General features: G+C 38.9%; 1 protein-coding gene across 1 annotated transcript; it reads left to right on the top strand.

The window, feature by feature from the left end:
- The first annotated feature begins 194 nt into the window (after positions 1-194).
- Positions 195-15,618, top strand: LOC145494947 (uncharacterized). Its single transcript, XM_081474519.1, has 9 exons — positions 195-445; positions 3,456-3,540; positions 5,083-5,163; positions 6,942-7,233; positions 7,719-7,774; positions 8,569-8,887; positions 9,622-9,874; positions 10,415-11,106; positions 12,448-15,618. Exons 2-9 carry the CDS (start codon positions 3,477-3,479, stop codon positions 12,773-12,775), a joined length of 2,085 nt encoding a protein of 694 aa, XP_081330645.1. The 5' UTR covers positions 195-445; positions 3,456-3,476; the 3' UTR covers positions 12,776-15,618.
- Positions 15,619-20,014: the final 4,396 nt, after the last annotated feature.

The raw sequence follows: 20,014 nt of genomic DNA, 5'->3' as shown, positions 1-20,014 counted from the left end.
ATCTGTAGAAGGGTTTTGCGATTTGTGAAAGTGTTTCTTGTTTTATAATTTTTTTGGTTTATTTGATTTGTTTGTTTGTTTATTTGTTTGTTTTTTGTTTGTTTGTTTGGGGTTTTTTGTTGTCTCCTCCACCAGATTTGGTGGAGGTGTTTCTGAGTTCTGTGATTTGTGGCCACACTGGCCCCTGTAGCGGCCATATGTCAATCGTGGAATCTGTGTGCCCGCAGTCATACCAGCGGCTATCCCCATCATCGAATGTTCACTGGGTGTCACACACACAACAAAACAACACAGGCAAGTGTCTCGGCTGTTAAATTTTTTTGTTGTTTTTGTCCGCCACCCCTATTGGACTTCTCTGCCTTTAAAAACAAGCCAACGATTCATCTAGGCCTTGAAGTTCCCAGCCTCTCTAAAGACCTCCTCGACGAGAGAACATTTCTTGGAGGTAAGAAAGCGCTCAAACTACCGTGAGAACATCGACTGACGATTTAAGACCTGTGCCATGTGTCACTCAGATTCTTTTGTGTTCTGTCGGTCGTCTCCTAAATAGGAGATTTCAATATGTTAAAAAATTAAAAATTAGCAAGATCTTTTGTAGCATTAGGGTGGTAAAGATATATTCCGTCGCAGAATGTAGTCACAGAGCTTTAAACTTTTCCTGACGTGTGCTATGAACAGTGAAACTTCGTTCTTCGACGGGTGTCTTAAGCTCAGATTCGCTAATGTTTGACCAGTCATTTAAGCTTTAATATATTTCGTTTTTTTAGAACAATTTCAACGTTTCAGGCCTTCTTCTTGTAGTTATGGCCTCATGGAAGGGCCGTCGAATTATCGCTTTCTTTCTGTCTCAGGAAGTCTTGTTATAGCGCTTAAAAGCAAAAATTATTCATCTGCATTTACGTTTTGCAACCGTGGACAGCTGTCAAATGTGTGTCGGACAGATGGCTGAATTTTCATCTTTTGTGTCTATATCAAATTTAGCACGATGTACTAAATCTCGCTCACTTTCTGGGAAAATTTCCTGGTTTGAAAACCCTAAGCAGTTCGCTTTCAGGGTTTGAGTTTTATTTTTAGAGTTTCGTTTTCCCTGTGGTCAAAACCGGTTGCTGCCATTCACTGCAGACACATTATTATTTTAATACATTATTTACACAGCTTGTTTACCAGTTATGACTGGCTGGGTGGCTAGTGGAAATTTTAATAGAACATGTGTATGGACATCTTGTAGGTGATATTTGATTTATTTCTGTCTGTCAAAAAAAAAAAAAAAATACTAGAAAGTTTACATATATATACAGTATAGGTACATTGTCTGAACAAACCTGAAGACTTCAAGCTTCAATTTTGGAAGTGGATATTACGGTGTATGAAATCCAGGGTTTTTTTTTTTTTTCCCAATGAGTGTATGTACTTCTTGTATGTGATCTTTTGAATGATTTTAAATACCTTCATGTGATATAAATTTAAATGTTAACCATTACTGTCTATGAGAATAATATTATTATAAGCTATTTATAAGTATAATGTAAATATAATAAACAGGGTGAAAGATTTATTCAAATTTTTTAGTCAATCATTTTAGTGGAATTATAAATGCTTAGCCAGCTTTAAGCTTATTCTATGTAATTATATTTATCAAGATGCCAATCTTTATAGATATTGGAGCTCGGCAATTTTATTTTCTTGACCCTAATACACATGTGGTATAAATTTAAAAATTACCCAATACTGTCTGTGAAAATTATAAGCTATTTCTAAGTATAATGTAAATATTGAATTTTAACAGGGTGAAAGATTTAATTGAATTTTTTAGTCAATCATTTTAGTGGAATTATAAATGCCTGGCCAGCTTTAAGCTTATTCTATATTAATCATATTTATCAAGATGCCAATCTTTATAGATATTAGAGCTTGCTGGCCAAGTTTACTTTTTGGCCCTAAACTAAAATTGTTTGAAGTAGTGCTCTGCTGATTCACCACCAAAAAAGTGTTGAATATTAATTTGTACATTTTCTAACTAAAAATATGCAAAAAATAGCTAATTAATAGTGTAAAGTGTACTTATATTTTGGGCCACTGTGAGATTCAGTCTGGATCTGGGAGACTCTCAGACAATCCAGGAGAGCTTGGCGAAGATAGATCTCTGTTTCAATTGCAGACTAGCTAGGTGGGCAGTCTCCTTCTTTTTCCGGTGTGCAGCACGAATGTGCGTGATCCAAATGAAGTAACAGTAATTGAATGGCAAGCAGTGAGGTTATGAGTGGAGTTCGGTGCATAGCTTTAGTCAGCCAACCAGTGATGAAACAGATTTCAAGAATAAATTAATAGCAATTTATCTTTAATCTTTAATCTTTAATCTTTAATAAAAATTCCAAATTACATTACATTGAACAAGTCAATCCACGAATTTGAGGACAGCTTAAAACAGAATACCAGATTCCTTAATATAAGCTGCCTTAGTGTATCATTGTATGATTGTATACCTAGTTAAAAATTACTCTAAACTCATATTAAAAAATAAGATAATCACGATAAAATTAGCGCTGAACTTATCATAAAAATAAGCAAACAGTTTCTTGCGGAAGACTGACAAGGTGTTAGACTCCCTGATGTTAAGAGGTAGTTCATTCCATGAGCGACAAACCCGTATAAAATATGAGTTCTTAAAAGATTCTGTGCGACTAAATGGGACATTGAGTGTTAGATAATCAATCTTTCTCAAAGGCTCGTTGCAAGTTTGAAACGATACAAAGTCCAAAAAATCTAAATTATACATATTCTTAAAACATTTAAAAAAGAATACAAGATCATGAATGTCCCTGCAAGATTGTAATGGTAATAAATTTAATTTACTCAGGTGTTTGTGCTGAGAATACTTCTTGCCAAGAATGAATCTCATGGCCCTGCGCTGAATGAAGCTGGCAGCCAGTGAAGCTGGCAGCCATGTGCAGTGCATACAATGTACAAGTCATGTAATTTTAACTTTTCCAGTCATGTAAATGATCCGCAATTCAGGAACCAAAGGTGCTGTCAGTGACCGTTTGTCTGTCTCATCAATTGAAAATGCTTGCTTTGGTATAAACATGAAAGTGCATCAAATGCAGAGATAGTAATCAGAAGGTTTTCTTTTTAAATGTATGAATTTATAAATGCATACATGTACGTTTCAATCAAGAAAATTACACCTATGTAGAAATAATTGTTCTGATGTGAGAGCATAAGATGAGCATACATGTATATGTTAAGCCTCTGTATATATGTGCAGTTTATTAGGATGACTTGAGCTGACTGTAGTTAGGGCCATAAGCAAGGAGCTGGCTAAAGACTGTATTGAACTGCAGTGACAATGATGGATAAATTTAATGACGATTATGTAACAGCATATATTGGGCAGGTACATAAGACAGATTACTTTAATAAATTTTAGTACCTGAGTGTATTGTTTCCTTTTCCAGTTCTGCGAATGTGCAGTTATCATGGCTGAAGTTGATGATCCCATCTGTGATATGGAATATCAAAGTTCTTCTTTTAAATCAGATGGCAAGTGAATGTACACTGTAGATTGTACTTGTGCATGTACAAAACATTTATTATTACATGTAGACCTGTTGTAAATAAATCATTAAATCTGTGGTTCCAGAAAATTTCCATACCTCCAGGAAGGGTGGTTATTTGGTTTGCATGGGTCCCCTTCCCCCCCTTGAAATTTCCAGTTTAGCTTCATACTTTCCCTTTAACAATTTGGCTTAAATGAGACTCCCTACCCCCTCAGAATTTTCAAAGTGCAGTTCCAGAAGATATCCATACTCCCCCCACAGTAGGGTTTGGAATTTCCTGGAGGTGGGGGGGGGATGGTTTTGCAAGACCAAAAAAATTAAAGAATTGTATGATGCTTAATTGGAATTTCCAGAGGGGTGGAGGGGTCCGTCGAGGAGGTATTGATATTTTCTGGAACTACACAATGACCATCCTTGGTGGTGGGTATGGATATATTCTGAACCTGCACACTTCAGATTTGTTTTATGCATGCGTATGAGTTCATACATACACACCAAGAAATGCAAGCTTTCACAAAGTTGGGAATTTTGTTTTTCCTACTTTTCTTTCACTTAAATATTCTGTCAGTGTATACATGTGCATGGCTAAGTTAAAGACCCTTATTATCACACATTTTCATTTGGTTGTACCTGAATCACAGTCTAGTGAATGTCAGGCAATACATGTAGAAGTACAGTACATAACATGTATTGTACTAATTTCGTGTACAAACCCACTTTGGTCTAACCACTTCAATGTAATTGTATAAGGAAATAGTTAAGTAAAAATGCTTAAACTTGTACATTGTTGAGTTAAAAATGTGGCAGAATTTAGTTTCAAGTTAAATATTAAGTAAGCCCATAAGAGAAATGCACAGAGAAACACAGGGACTGAAACCAAGTGCAGGTTCTTCTTGATTGATCTTAAAATTCACAAACTTGTGCTAAGCCTTATATTTTGTATGCGAGTCAACAAAATTTGCTCACGGAGCAAGTCAATAAGTATTATTACCTTGAATCATTATAAAGTGTCCTGGAGGCAATAAATTATTGCTTCAGCATATTTCGGGAAACTGTGATGCTCCAGGTTAAAAGAACTTGGTCGGATTTTAACATGATCATCTGAGATCTTAACAAGGTACATAAACTTGTAGTAAGCCAGCTTTCACAAATTCATAACTACATGTAGATAAGGTATGCGCATGGTGCTCCTTTAACTTAATAAGAAACTACAGTGTACATATATAATCAGACCAAACTAACAAATAGGCCACTCTCAATATATTAAAATTCAGTTTGATACGTGTAGTGAGGCCTAGAGGACACAAACAAAAGAAATGGATAAACATTGTCATTCAATTTCCTTTGTTTGTGTCCTCTAAGCCTCTCACATGCCATGCTGAATTTTGATATAATGAAAGTGGTCTTTTGTAGTGGCTGTGGGTTCCTTGAATATTATTATTAATATTTATGTTATCCCTGCAGACTTGGTTTATTAGTTTGTTGTTTTATGTACATAATGTTTAAATATAATTGCTTTCTACAGACATACCAGTGGTTGTCTCTGAAGATGAGTTTTATAAGGTTGATATGAAGCCAATTGAGACAGCAGGAGTCAAGAAAAAGTGTGAGTTGTAACCCTTTTTAGTTGATTAATCACAAATGCTTCATTTAATGCAGGCTTTTTGCCAGAATTTGAAAAGTGGCTATCCAAAATGTGCTTTATAGGGCCTGCTCAAATGAGCAATTTATAAGGCAACATAGGAAAAATAAAACAATTTTCTTGAGAAAGTGGCCATCCACAGGACGCCTGGCTAAAAGCTGATTTAATGACTTTAATTGTACGGTAGTCTGGCTGCCCCCATGGAATTACAATTAATTAAGAGTTTCTTTCTCTGGTTGAGTTGTGGTAAGCTTTCAGATAAAATGGCCTAGGATCAAAGAACTTAAGTTGGCTTACAGTATTTATAAACTTGAAGTTGATAAAGGTACATGTGCATGTAAATTAACAGCCGTATGTACATGTACTAACAAGTTTGTGTAGGTGACATTTCAAGCATCACTAGCCCTTCCTCAGAGCAGAATTAGTAATAATTTGGCCTGGGTCATTTAAGGGCTAGACACTAAGACTGGCCTATTATGTTCAATTACTTATCTTTACAAGACTGTTCTTGGCCAAGAATATGGCTATTATTGCAGACATTTGGCTGTATTTTTGCTTTTTTTAAAAAAGTGTTAAAATGACAACTGAGTACATGTACCTTCCACTATGAGCCACAGTTTCATGAAAATGCCAAGGTCTTGAAAAAGCAGTGGAATCATTTTCATGCCTGCACATATATCTAGATAGATTTAAAGTTTCAAGGTTTCATCCAACACCATGATTTTTGCTCAAAATTATACCACTTTATAGTTCACCACTAAACTGTCTCAGATTCTTATTGGTTTAAATTGATCACGTGATGCGATAGTGTTCATCCACGAAGAGACACTATTAGCCCATAGTGCCCGTCCGAGGAAAATACCCGGATGGATAGTACCTGTCCGTGAAAAATTTTCTGTAAACAAGCGAGCTTGTAAAAAAATAAACAATTGAAATTGTATCAAGTGGGTTTTGTTTATTTTCCTTTTTAAATTTTACCTTTGGCTTTCACAGCTTTCATCTAAAAAAGTTGAAAATAATTCAATATGATTTTTGAACTGGCGTGCAGAAGGAAATTTAGTGGTGAACAATAAAGACAATATCTAGTGTTTATGTCTCGGAACTATCAGCCTGATAGTTGCCCCTTGGAAATTTGATGTTCTTAAAACTAGCATATTTGCCCTCGAAGCTTCCCTTCTCGGGCAAATATTTGTTTGATGAACATCAAATTTCCACGGGGCAGCTATCGGCCGATAGTTTCTCAACAGAAACACTCTATTGTTTAAATAGATTCCTGAACCATAAGTGTTAGAAAATCAAAATTTCATGTCCTATGAAAAAAGTGATTTTTCAGAACTGAAATTGATGGGTCATGAAATTTCCATGAATGGTATTCTTAAGTCTGACACCATTACTGACATCCATAATACTACTTGTTAGTAGTACTTTTCATCTCCCTTCGACATTCAGTGGAATCTTGTTGATCCAGTCAATAATGGGCCACAAGAATCTGGTTGTATTAATGGGGTGGCCAGATTAAAGTGGTTCAGTTCTTTAACTAAGAAAATGACCGACGGAGCTTTTTTTAGGGCCAGAATAAAGTAGCTGCCATAATAACTGGGTGGTTGTATGAATGGGGTTGGTGCAAGGTTCCACTGTATAAATCATTATCATGTGATGTTTGATTTTTTTCTTTTTTTCTCTCTCTCTCTCTCTGTCTCTGTCTCTGTCTCTCTCTCTGAATTACTCATTAAAACTTATAGATTCAAAGGGACCCAAAAGACCCCAGCAGAAGAAAGAGTTGTACACAAAACTTGATGAAATCCTGTTTGCAGCACTTCGCCAAGAGTTTGAAGTCTCCCCAGGGTGCACCATTGATCGACTCGACATGGTCAAATTCCTGACCAGTGTGGTACATCAACATTTAAGTGACTGTCCAGATCTTGACAAGCTTTTGAACCTTCGTGACACTGTTCTAACAGGACGTGTCAAGAAGGTCTTTCCAGAGGTGGAATATAAGAGAAAGCAGATCAAGCAGGACCACTATAGAAAAGCGTATCCTTAGCAACAAAACTGCGAACTACATTTGCTTTACATTGTACAAGGCTATTACAAGCATACCTGTTCCAGGTGCTAATTTTTGCTTATTTCATTTTTTCGGAGCTTAACATTTGGTACAATCATGTACTGTATCAGTCATTCTGGCTACCCTGTAAATCTGAGGTGAAACAAAGTTTGATCTGCATGTCTGTCTGTCTGACTATTTGTCTGTGTCTGTCTGTCTGTGTGTCTGTCTGTCTGTCTATCTGTAATGTGTTCCATTTCAAATGTTCACAGTTTTAATTAATGCATAATAATTAATACATGTAGGTTTCCTTTTGAAAAGACATTGACCTTTACTCTAGCAAATTGAGGACGTTTGCAAATACCTTCAAAAAACGTGAACATGTACATGTACCTGTTGATTTGTGGTCTTGCATAATTGTAACTAACTAGTTGCAATCAAAGTCATGTTCCTTGACTGTTAACTAACTACACAGTTGGCTTTATGTCAACATTAGAAGAAAACCTTCCAGAATCACTCATCATGGAGAAGGTAAACAATCGTGTAAATGTATAATTGAAACAAATACTACACATTTATCTTCGTGTTGTTACTTTTATGACTATTGATAAAGCGCTCACAAGCTTTGACAAATGCCGAACTACATTGTTTATTGGGTTCATTAGGGACTTAACACTTCAAGTTTTCAAATCTACCTGGCTTGAAAATCGTACCCATGGATAATATCCTGCGAAGATTGCTGTTTTGAATCCAAAACATATGGTTGTTTATGGCTTTCTGAGGGCGTTGTAATCTGCACGCTGACAGTTGAACATGTACCTAAATTCGGATTGATCGAAGCAACGATTCATATAGCTGAGAGAAAGTGTTGATGAAAACAACTCACAGTTTTATGTTTAAAGGGGAGTACGTATACATGTAGAGCGTTCTTGGCTTGCAAGTCGTTCACGGTTTTCAAACACTATTGAGTGTTTGAAAGGAGCCTAAAGATGGGTGTACAGTGGTATTTCAGTTTATACAGGTACACGAAGCTTACATTTGCGTGAAGCACAAGCATAAACATGATTTTGTGTGTAGGTATTGCACAAGTGCAAGTGTGAACGTAGCCTCTTCCAGGCGTTCAGTTAGTTGAGGTGCAGTTTTTCGCTACCATCCAACTAACTGAACATCTGGAAGAGGCTAGTGTGAACGAGGCTTAAGGAGCTGCTTCATGTACACATCATTGAAGAGTCTAAATGAATGAGCAGTAAAGGTGCACACTAAGAAGGGACCATGACTTTTCACAACTGTAGTTTAGTTGTAGCTTACTCTCTTTTTAAATGTAGTAAAAATAGTAACCGTGAGCAGCACAAGGACTTGGACTCCACCCGTCGCACCAGGAAGTGCACCAGTGAGCCATGCATCGTCGTCACCATCGTCACCAGCTAGTGACGATCAGCTGCCTAGTCCACATGCTTACACCAATACCACATTTGAACACTGTAGCACCAAAGCAGACAGTGCAGGAGCAATTCAGTACCATGAGTCTGAGCAGAATAGCAGTGGCTCTGATGCGGTACCGTCCTTTAGTTCTCAGTTTAGCATCGGGTGCGTAGCAAGTGAGCGAACTGGTGTGGTGTTTGATAACTCGACTTTACAGAAGTGGTAAGTGAATCACGACGCATTCCCGTTACAAATCAGCAAACTGCCATGAAATAATGATTGACTACAAACTACCGTCTCCCTGACAAACGCCTCATACCCATTAAGCATAACCCCGCTCCCCCTCCACAAGAGACAATTTGCGTCAAATTTCTTGCTCTAATAAACGTCCCAGTGTATCTCCTAAATGCACGTCCAAGCAATTGGGAGTCAAGTACAATCTGTTACAAAATGCCCTCTCAAGATATTTTGTGATAAGCGTCTCACTCTTTTGAATGTCTTGTATCCAATAAATGTCCGCATTCCTTTAAAAATAGATACTGTTTTTTTAACTGTTAGTACTCCTCTCCAATCGAGTTCCCCTATATATATATTATTATGACACCTCTTTCAAGGTCCTGTCCACACTGCGCTGGAGAAATTTGAAAACGCAGCTTTTTTTTCTACGGTTAGGCCTACCGTGTACACTAATCCGTCACGAAAACAGAGCTTTTTGAAAACGCTCTTCAAACCGGAGGAATTTGAAAACGCCGACTCAGCGTTTTAGTGTGGACGGAAAACATTTTGAAAACAGAGACTTTGAAAACGACGGCATCACGGCAATCACGTGATTTTCCTTACCGAGTTTTCCGCAAACACAAATTAAAAATGACCGGTGATTGTTGCGTTTTCAAATTTCTCCGGCGTTGTGTGGGAGGGACCGTAGGCAAGGTTAAAGTTGTATTTAATTCGCACAGGGTCGTCACCAACTATGTTCAAGACAACGTGTCGTACGTTCCTGTTCAAGACGTGGTTAAAGCATTTAAGAGAGACTTTGGCGTAGACATCTCTTATAAAGAATGTCATCAAATGATTCTGTCCGCTTACACCACTCCTAAAAATCGTTTGATTCCTAAGAAGAACGTACGGGTCTCGTCCATTGGTCAACAGTATGTTTATAGAGGGATCGCTGCGATAGACAAACCTGCGTGTACCTCAGTGGAATCCCAGGTAATGGACAGAGAAATACAATGTGTCGAGTAACTAACTGTATGTAAAACTCAAACGAAAAATAGAGTCGACTGTGTATTTTAGTGAGGTGAGCAAAGCCAAATAGTAAACATTTTATTTTAAAAGTAAAGTCTACATCTGAGTATTTTTACTTCCTCCTCTAATGGAAGACTGCATACGGTTGATTCAAGGGTACTTACAGATTGAAGTGAATTCGCTCAGTATCCATTTAGGCGTCAAGGTGTATAAAGTAATGTTAAGTGAGAGGGGGTGAAGCAACTTGCTCAGTAGCCAAGGACAAATTGGATTAAAAATCAGTAAAAGGATTAAGAAGCAGTAGAAGACCATACCTGGGTTGACAGTGTCGTGGAAGATCAGTTTTGAGTGTTTTAAGGTCAACTCCCACCGCGTTCAAAGATGTTTTTCCAAACCTGGTCGAGTTTCAACCGCTAGTTTGTTGTTAACAATGTGATTTTGCCTTGCCTGCAGCTGTACCTCAGTCTCTTCGGATAACCTAATCCCCCGATTCATTTCTCGCAGGGTGTCGACGAATCTGAGTGTGCACAATCCAACTACCAATCAGAAGACTGCCAAGGAGAATCAGAGGAGAACTGGAAACAAAGGGTCAGAGAGATAACCACTGAACGTGACCAAGCGCTGAACGAAAGAAACCAGGCCCTGGCGGCCTTAATGGAACTAGAAAAAGAACACGCCGAGGCACTGGGGACGGTAGAGAGATTGAAAAAGGAAAGTTCGTGTAGCAGATGCGTTGAAAACTCGCCTAAAACATTTAAAGAAGTTAATAATATTAATAGCATGGTCCGAGAGACGACCGCGAACCATCGCGAAGGATCCTCGTTTGGTAGCTTGCTGCGATTTGGCGACTCAAAGCGCGATTTACTTTCCCAGATTGATAAAAACCCGGATCGTCTTCAAGACCCGTGCGATTTTTCGTTCTTGAAGGAGGTTGTCACGCAAGCGAAGGACGAGCGTGACAATTTACTCAGAAGGTTGGATGTTGTTAAAACTGAAAGGAATTCGTATTTGGAGCGGCTGCATTCCTTTGAAAAAGAAAACCAGCGACTCAGGGATGCTGTTAGCGTCAGAGACTCAGATCAGTCACGCAATCGATTGTTAGATGACATTTCAATGCATTTTCAGGCCAACTGTCACAGTGAGCATGATACAAAGGAAGCGCTGAGTTCTGTGCTGGCTCACTTGAAGTCCAAAAGGTATGTACATGATCAACGTTCAAATTCGCCCAACCGAATTCCTCGTATTTTTTACGGTGTTGGAACAATTAATAAAATAGCGTCGACGCTTTTGCAAGCAGACACCTCACATGATCTTTAGGGGAGATCTTGTCGTGTTTTCAAAAGGGAATCTTGCCTACAGCTCCTTCACGGCTTTTTTGGTTTTTACTTCAACTCCCCGGGATTGGTTTGGTACACCGACATGGCCGCCGTTTCATTATTTTAGAACACCAATATGGCTGCAATGACTTCATCAGTGTGAAAACGCTTAATAGGACTTATCAGTGGGTGGGCAGGACCACTGCTCTATTGTCCACTCGAGAGTCGATGTCCACGCGGGGAGGCGAGGGGGACTTCATTTCCCATGCTGATCATTTTGTGTATTCTCATTACTTGTACTTCTGACTAAGTATGTATTCAGAACCTGTGTGTACTGTCTTGATATCAGGGCCACTTTAAAGTGTAGTAATGTTTTCGTGAGTTAAGTTGAAAAAAAGGTTTTTGAAAAACAATAGCAAGCTGGCAACTAAATATTAAGCGTTTGCTTTCAGGGCTTAAAAAATGTCGAACCTTTCCCGCAAAAGCTATACTGGCGGGCTCTCGTAAACTGTGCAACGTTCGCCGACAATCGCGGAACTTTCCAAAATGACCGGAGCCGGAGTTTCCAGATTTCTCGAATTTGTGTGCGGTAACGACCTTTAATGGTACTTTTCGGCGGCATATCAGACTCATCTGGTCTCGCCATGGCCACTTACAAACCATAGCTACACCAAACTCGCCTGATATGCCACTGACGCGAACCAAAAGGTACAATTAGGTATAAGAATCTCGAAAGCTGGTCACTCGACTTGCAAGTCACTCGCCAAGATATGCAGGCGGTAGGCAAAAATGCGTAGCGCTGTTAGACTAGGCTCTGCCTCTTGAAACTGGTTCCGCCATTTTGTTGCATGCGCTGTCGCGAGACAAGCGTCCTTGGGCTCGTCACGAAGATCGCGTGACGAGCCTTAAAGAGACTATTGCGAGAAAACGTGAACAGGGTGTTGCCTAGCGTAACACCCCTAGGTTACGCAAATATAGGCGCAAAAAAAATTTGTCGCAGCGCTGTCACAATCTTTGCGAGAAGTAAAACCTGATCAGTTCTATTTTGTGCAAGGCTTGTAGCAACGAAAACGTTGCGAAACGTTTTCATTTCAGGCTCTGTTACGTTAGCCAACTTGTGTATCACAACATAATTGTCAGTTCTTTGTTTGTTGTTTGTTGTTGTTTCTTTTCTCGGTTCATTTAGGTTTTTTTTGCCTTACTTTTATTTTCTTTCTATAGGAAACAAGTCGCCCCATCTCGTTTAAACAAATCACCCAAATTTGACCATGCCAATGCTAATGAACAGAACAGCTTCGAAGATCAAAAACCTCTCCCGGGCGACTGCCAATCGCCTGCAGGAGCAGTGGACAGCGGAATTCCGTCCCCTGAGAACTCGGGCGTTTCGAATGGTGATCTTGTCGGCGAGAAGGAGAGTTTACTTAATGGCGATATTGACAAGCTAAGTAGACACACAAGCAGCGAGGAACCGGGAAGTAAACAAGATTTACTTGTTTTTACATCCGGGAGCGGAATGATTGGCTTTACGCGACATCCGCTTGAAGACTAATTGTAATCCTGCGACCTCCTTCCCAGGTTTCTTGGCAGAAAGATGAAGGACTCCGGGAAGGTCTTTTCTCCTTGACTTGCACTAATGCCTTTACATTAGTAGGGAACTTATATTTCCAGGGGCCCGTTTCTCGAAGGTCCCGAAAAGTTTTCGGACCCGAAAAGCTGTCGAAAAATCTCAAACCTTATGACTTCAGAGCTGTTTTATGCACATATTCTCAACAGGAACAGAGGTTCCCTTCATACAAGAAGTTTCAGGCGAATACACTTCTTTATCTTTAAATACCGGTGATCTAAAAATGGCTTTGCGGGCCCGAAAAGTTTCCGGGGCTTTCGAGAAACGGGCCCCAGGTTTGAAATTTCTATGTAGCTGTTTCAGTCCTCGATCTGAAAGAGAGAATACCCAATAATGCGAGTGTACCTGTTATTTTTACCAAACAGGGATTTGTTTTATCAGGTTTTGCCGTGTAATTGTGAAAGTTCAGGGAATTTTCTTCTCGCTATGTCAGGGAACTTGCACTGCATACACCAGAGATATAGTATTTGGTTCAAACGAAGGCAGTACGCCGGAGAAATGGGTGAAACGTTTTAATTGAATTCTTTTTTAGTTGTATATGCACCTTAATTTCCAGGACATTACCTCTCACCGGTCTTGGACTAAGACATGGTCTTCGGCAAATCCTTGTAAAGGCCCCCAAAGAGCTTCCAACTATTATTGTCCAATAAGAAAGCAGCAGTAGCACTCTAACAAATGTCACGTGAGCCTGTCAGTGGTGAGGGAACTTTATGTTGCTTAAAAACGTACTTGTTTAAAGCCGCGGGTTCGGTCAATTCTCGGAGATGGGAAATTGTCCTCCCCCCTTTCATCCCCCCTTACTTTCCTGTTCTTCTCTTCCTTCGGCCCTTTCCTTCAATGTTTTAGTGGTAACGGGAGTAGATAATGAGCTTACCCTAATTCAAGTTTTGATAGTTTAGGAGTTTGGGTTCATTTTAATTTACTTCTTACAGTTGTACGTTACGTTTTGTTACTTTATTTAAACGAAAACGTGAATTGGGAGCTCAGTTTAAACCTGAACCTTGTCGTGAATTATACCGTAATCGTATGACAGTCTTATCTCATTCGTGCCAGAATCGATACGAAGTCGTATCGCTGTCGCCCTTTTGTCGTGTCCCAGTCGTCATTAGTCGTGCCGCAGTCGTCGTACATGTACATGCATAATCGCACCGCAGTCGTAGTACAATCTTACCTTACGGCAGTAACTCTATTGTCGTAGAGCACTCATGTACAGTCGTGTTGTAGTCGCATCGCAGTCGTTCCCTACTCGTGCCGCAGTCATAAAATGCCCGGTATCCGTAGCGTAGTACCGAGTACCGATACCTCCACTTGCTCGCACGTGCAATCCACGTTGATTGTTGGTCGTACCCAGCTTTCATCCTAGTCGTACCACAATTTTCGGTTCTTGTTCAAACGTCAAACTGCTCAGAAATCTTTTCTGCACACGTTTTTCATGATGCATAAAGGGTTGATAACGTCTTTAAATCGCGTAAGATCGTGTAAGTCCTGTATCATGCTCGGAAATTTAGACTTTGCAACGAGACTTGTTCAAACGTCAAACAGGTCGCAAATCTCTTCTGTACAAAATGTTTCAGTTAAAACGCGACTCGCCCGCATATGCTGAACCATACTTGAAACTACAGGGGTTTAACTTTAACGGGTCTAAGTTTCAATAATTATTCCGAAAATTGTGGGACAATTGAATAGTTTTCTCATTTCCGATGGTTTATGTATGTTAGGATAGAGTATAATCGGTTAATATGTATAGTGTGTTATTCGTCCGTAGCTTATTTAATATAATATTTGGTTGAATTCTTGCAGTTATCAGGACCCAGTTGTTTACAAGGTGAATAACACTATCCCCCGGGTAAATGAACAGAAGAGTATAGCTGGTCTTGTTCACACGTATGCCCTAAGTAATCATTAATCGAGGCACCTGGTTGTTCGAAAGCCAATTTCAAAACGCTAATGCAGGGTTTAAAGTCAATCGAGACATAATTTCTCTTTCTGAAAAAATACTTCACTGTAAATATTTTGCGGAGTTTGGTAGTCTAATGAAAGTCAAAACTGTGTTAGATTATACTTTGATTGTTGCGATCGGTGGGCATTGATTATTTGACTTAAATATATCTGATCTGTTGGTTTTTGTTCACTTAATTTCGGTGGCAACTGTCCACCTTCATCAGAGTAAAAAACCAAACTATTTAATGTAACTATTTATTGTCTTAGATTAGTTTAGTCGGACATTTGAACTACCCGGTTGATAGAGTTATCCACCCTTTCAGCAACCAAGGTCCAGCACTCTGTACAGTATATAGCACCAAATTTAATGTAACTATTTATTGATGAAGACATGTAGCAGTTATTTAACGGGGTTTATCTTCGGTGGTCATCATTTCGATGTAAAGTAAGAGTAACAGATCAATGATGTAAAGTGGTAACACTAACGTTAGTATTTTGGGTTTTCCGGGATAAGATATATATTACAAAAGTTACTAAATTAATAAAATGATGAAGTGCAAAAGTAACTGTAAGACTCGTTACTCTAACCTTGCGATGGACTAGCATCCCATCCAGGGAGGAGTAGAAATACTCCTAGTGGGATCATGCTACAGAAAGCGGGATAAGTCTTGGCTGAATGGACCACTGGCCTGACGCAGCTATTGCCTTTTAGAAGAACTGAACTGAAGTCGATGAATTACATAATCGGTTTAGTTCTATTGGTTAGTTGTATGAGCACGCATAACCACCTTGAAGTTGAGTTGAGTTGAGTTGATAACTTTATTTATACACGGTAAAACTTCCTTCAGCATATTTAAAAGTATAATATCTAGGTCTGCCTAACTAAATTAAGTAATAATTAATATAGAATTATAAGAATAATAACCTTTTCAAGGATGCCGTGTCTCATTCAAAGCTGTAATGACGCAGTTAACCTTTAAATTCGCTGAAAGAAACTGTAGATCGGAGTTCATGAGGAAGGCTGATCCGCAAGATAGCGCCCCTGCTGGAAAAAAAAACGTTTCTTTAAATAATTGGTGGGGGCTGTGGAAGAACAATTATCGGATAAGGTTTTTGTGATATCCAGGATAATCAAGGTCGAGGTAGGGGTTATCAGCAAAGCCGAACCTTGATTATTCTGGATATCACAAGAACCGAATCTAATAATTGTTTTATTACACACTGAATGACAAAAAAACAATGGAAGTCATGTTTTTGCTTCTTCACTGACGGCAAGCAAGAAAAAGCACGCGAACTTGACATAATGTTACCGTTAGAAATCATGCACCGCGGTCATATATGACATGATTACCCGTGACCTTGAGTGTCCTTGACATGATTATTGTATAATCTGCAGCTAGATGACGTCACAGGCGCTGAGTTCGAAAATTCACTGAACGCTTTCGGCATATCAGAAAAGAGATAGTGAGTTCAATGCATAGTAATTATCAGAATTCCTCAGTAAATACGAAGAAATATTATTTCGAGACACGAGTCGAGACTTTAGGTATTCAGGGGTCAACCCATGTAAAGTTTCGAACATCATAAAAGAGGTGGCTACCAGCCGAGTGCCTGGAACAGCTTATTTTTATCAATATCGTCTTCATTATTGTATACAAACACACACAACAAAGAACTTCGCCAGGATTCATAACCATTCCCTCTATTAAATATATGGTCTAGTCAATTAATCAACTGGAATTATCAACGTATATTGCATATATATGAAAAACGTTTTTTTAGTGCATTATAGCTTCAATGCAATAAGTTGTTCTTGCGTGTTTTACTGAATAGAGGCAGAATAACCAGCAAACTGATAAAAGGCATCACCACTTGATGAAATGGAGAACCAGACCGTGACAAAACTTCCATTTAGTTTATAATTTTAATTTGTAATAGTAATTGGACCGAGTGGAGTGCAATTCAGGGAGTAATCGCGCGAGTAATTTCAAAATCGGACGAGTGCGAAACGCGAGGACGCTTTGAAATTACGAGCGCGATTACTCCCTGAATTGTACGACACGAGCTCCAAGTACTAATTAATCGTATTTAGAACTAATTTCGGAATTGAAAATTTCTTTTGAGAACTCCTTTGAGCGAAAACATATGTAGCGCGTTTCATAAGCTTTGAAAACTGTAGGAAGTAGTGCAGAGAAAGCAACTAAAGCGCGCGCAATTGAAGTGCGAATCACGTGGGTATCCAATTACAGGTGTCCAAATACAAAAAGTTCAAATTGGATACCTGTAATTGGACACCCACGTGATCGCGCGCCGATTACGTGGCAAATAGGCGCACGGAGAACCAATCACGATCGAGAATTTCGTTATAGATACGATTAATGGACTAATTAGTTTAAAATGGTTTTCACCCGCAGTCTCTTCAATTATTTTAAGTCTTTGGAGAGGGATTATTTCTACCAAGAGTTCCATTATAATAGTGCTCAAAAAACCTCCAGACGTTTCATTCACTTGCGCGTGCAGTTCAGGCAAGATCTCGGAGACTTTAAACTTGTTAAGGTTAGTTCTTCTACGTGCTCATTGCTTTCCAATATGCGCCTACAGCTAAAAGCTTCAATCAGTGAGGGGTTAATATTCCAAAAGCAAAAAGGTTGGTCATGTTTTGACTTTTACGATTTCGCCCCTTTTCGATCAGAAATCATCTCACGTAAACACAGCAAGCGAGTCGAAGACCTAAATGCGAACCAGCGAGCTCACTTTAATAGACTTTAAGCGCTCTAAGCGATGTAAATTTGAAAAATGACTTGAAAAGCATCTAACCGGGTAGGTGGACTTCTGAAAATCGCTATCTAATAGCCAAAATAATATCGCTAAATTCATGGCGGGAAAGTCGCATGTTTTCAATGATTCAAGTAATTAATTCAAATTGGTCGCCTTCAATATTTTTTTTACGTAAATGTATAAAGAGATCAAAACTCTGTACGGTCATGCTGTTGGGTGAAATCGTGGCTTGAAAGCTGCATACAAATTTACTTTAAGAACTTTGAGTGGTGAATTCAGCGCTCCTAACGAACCAGTGAAATCCCTGATGAATATATAGCGGAATGACTATTTTACTAAATCTTCTGAGGAGGTTGACGCGGTGACCTCATGGTTAGTGCCTTGAGCAGAAGAGAACGCATGCTAGGTGCCTTTTTTCAAGGGCTTCTTTTACATAAAGTGGGCATCCAGAACAAGATGAGGTCACAAAGCATAATAAGTTGGCGCGCGCGGTCTTAGTTAATTTATTACGAAATAAATTACGTCGAAGCGCGCGAAGAAGACAATGATTGTTTGAGACAATATTGCTCAAACCCAATCCTGATTGGCTGTCGTCAATCTATTGTATAAAGCAGGTAAGTAAGTAAGAACTTTATTTAAGTGTCAATGTATTTAGCCCATGTGGGCTAATTGGGGACTCTATTAACTCTACCTAAAAATTTTCATTAATAGTATTATAAGATTCTCTTAAAAAAATTAAAATTGAAATACTGGCAAACAGTGAAAGGAAATAAAAGAGTATATGTTGTCCTAAGAAACTTCTCAATTATAATGTTATATATTTGAATGTATATTTCAATATAAAAGGCCGATAGTCAAATGTGGCTCATGAATAAATTAAACTGCGCGGGAAACTTCTTAATTTGTGCGGAACATGTCCATGTCTGAGCAAAACTTACTTGTAAATATGGATGAAATTTAAAAACCTCTTTGATAATAGTAAAAACAACTAATCATGAATAGAGGGAACTGTCGGAAAGCAATTTTTTTTTTTCTAAATAAGAAGTCTCTCTTCTCTTTTTTTTAATTAATCAGTGTAATGAATTACACTGAAAGTCAGAAAGTCAGCTCTTACAGCGGAGGAAACCAAACTGTTTATACCTCTTACTGGCATATACAAGGCTGCAGAGCAAAATACAGACAGATAAGACAATATATTGCAGTTAGACTGGCTTTATTTGGTTTTAGTTTACAATGTAATCCCTAAGTCAAAGGGAGAGGATTACCTGGCGTCTGTTATTTATTTCTTAAGTTCTAGTGGCTTAATTAGGCTGATTTAGCAACAGGACGGGAACGTCAGATGACGACTGCAGGGCGCGCGGAATAACCTGGATTCTGTTCTAATTTGACCATATTTGGGTATTTGTACTACGCGCGCCATCGTCAAGTGACGTTCACGTTCTCTTGCTAAATCAGCCTATTAACTTGCACGCGACGGGTTCGCATTCAGTCAAGATCTCGATAAGTACTGTCAGTCCCGAGTCGGAAAAGCAAAGCCGAGTTTTCTCTTTGTTCCTTATGTTTCAAAGCAGCCTTTTACGCTGGTTCTTTAAAGATCTCAGGTAAATTTTGCATGGTCAATTCTACGTTAAGACAATATACAACTCTAATTGAAGATGGTGCTTTTGTTATAGCTCAGATGCAATATTTAGGTCCGCCTCTGTTTGACTAGACTTGAAACTTTCTCAAGTGGAATGATTTACAAATAAAGTATGTCATGGTAGAGTAACTAACCAGCATGTCTCAAATCTCTGAGACCTGACAACAGGCATCAACGAAGTTTACTTTTAGGCTTCAAGAAATTTGACAAAATGATTCTGTACATGTACCAAGCCATTTGAACCGGCCGATTTTCAATAAACTAGTTTATTGTACCGATATACCATTTAGAAAATTGGCAAATAAACCGTCAGGCCTGGTTTACCTTGCTTGAGTCACCATGATCCGGCTGGAACCCAGACCGCTGGATCCGTGCTCCATCGTGCTAACCATTCCTAGTTGTGGTTTATTCATCAGCAGCTCAAAGCTGATTGGTTTTCTCCAAAGGCACAACAACATTCGACAATTGTTCAGACATATTAAAAATTCAAACAGTTTGGAATTCAAGGTACAGGATTTTATCATATGACCCGTACAGCCCCGCGCGCTATTTACTAAGAAAACCATTAGTAAAATGGTCCCGCATGAAGGCCGCACCCGTCGACATGATAGGGCCGGGACAACGCGTAAAGCCCCACAAGTGAAACATAAATTCCCGCAAAATCGATGCGGGTTAAAATTAATGACAGAAAGAGATTTGTTTCAGCAAAATTTTGATTTTTTTCAAAATGAGAGATGAGATTGAACATTCTGACAGCGAATTTTACTATCAGTCTCGCGAAAAGGTCGATGCCGAACTACTTAAGT

The sequence above is a fragment of the Orbicella franksi genome, chromosome 8 (assembly GCF_964199315.1).
Source record: "Orbicella franksi chromosome 8, jaOrbFran1.1, whole genome shotgun sequence".
NCBI classification, from domain to species: Eukaryota; Metazoa; Cnidaria; class Anthozoa; order Scleractinia; family Merulinidae; genus Orbicella; species Orbicella franksi.
This window is presented reverse-complemented; position numbering and strand designations above follow the sequence as displayed.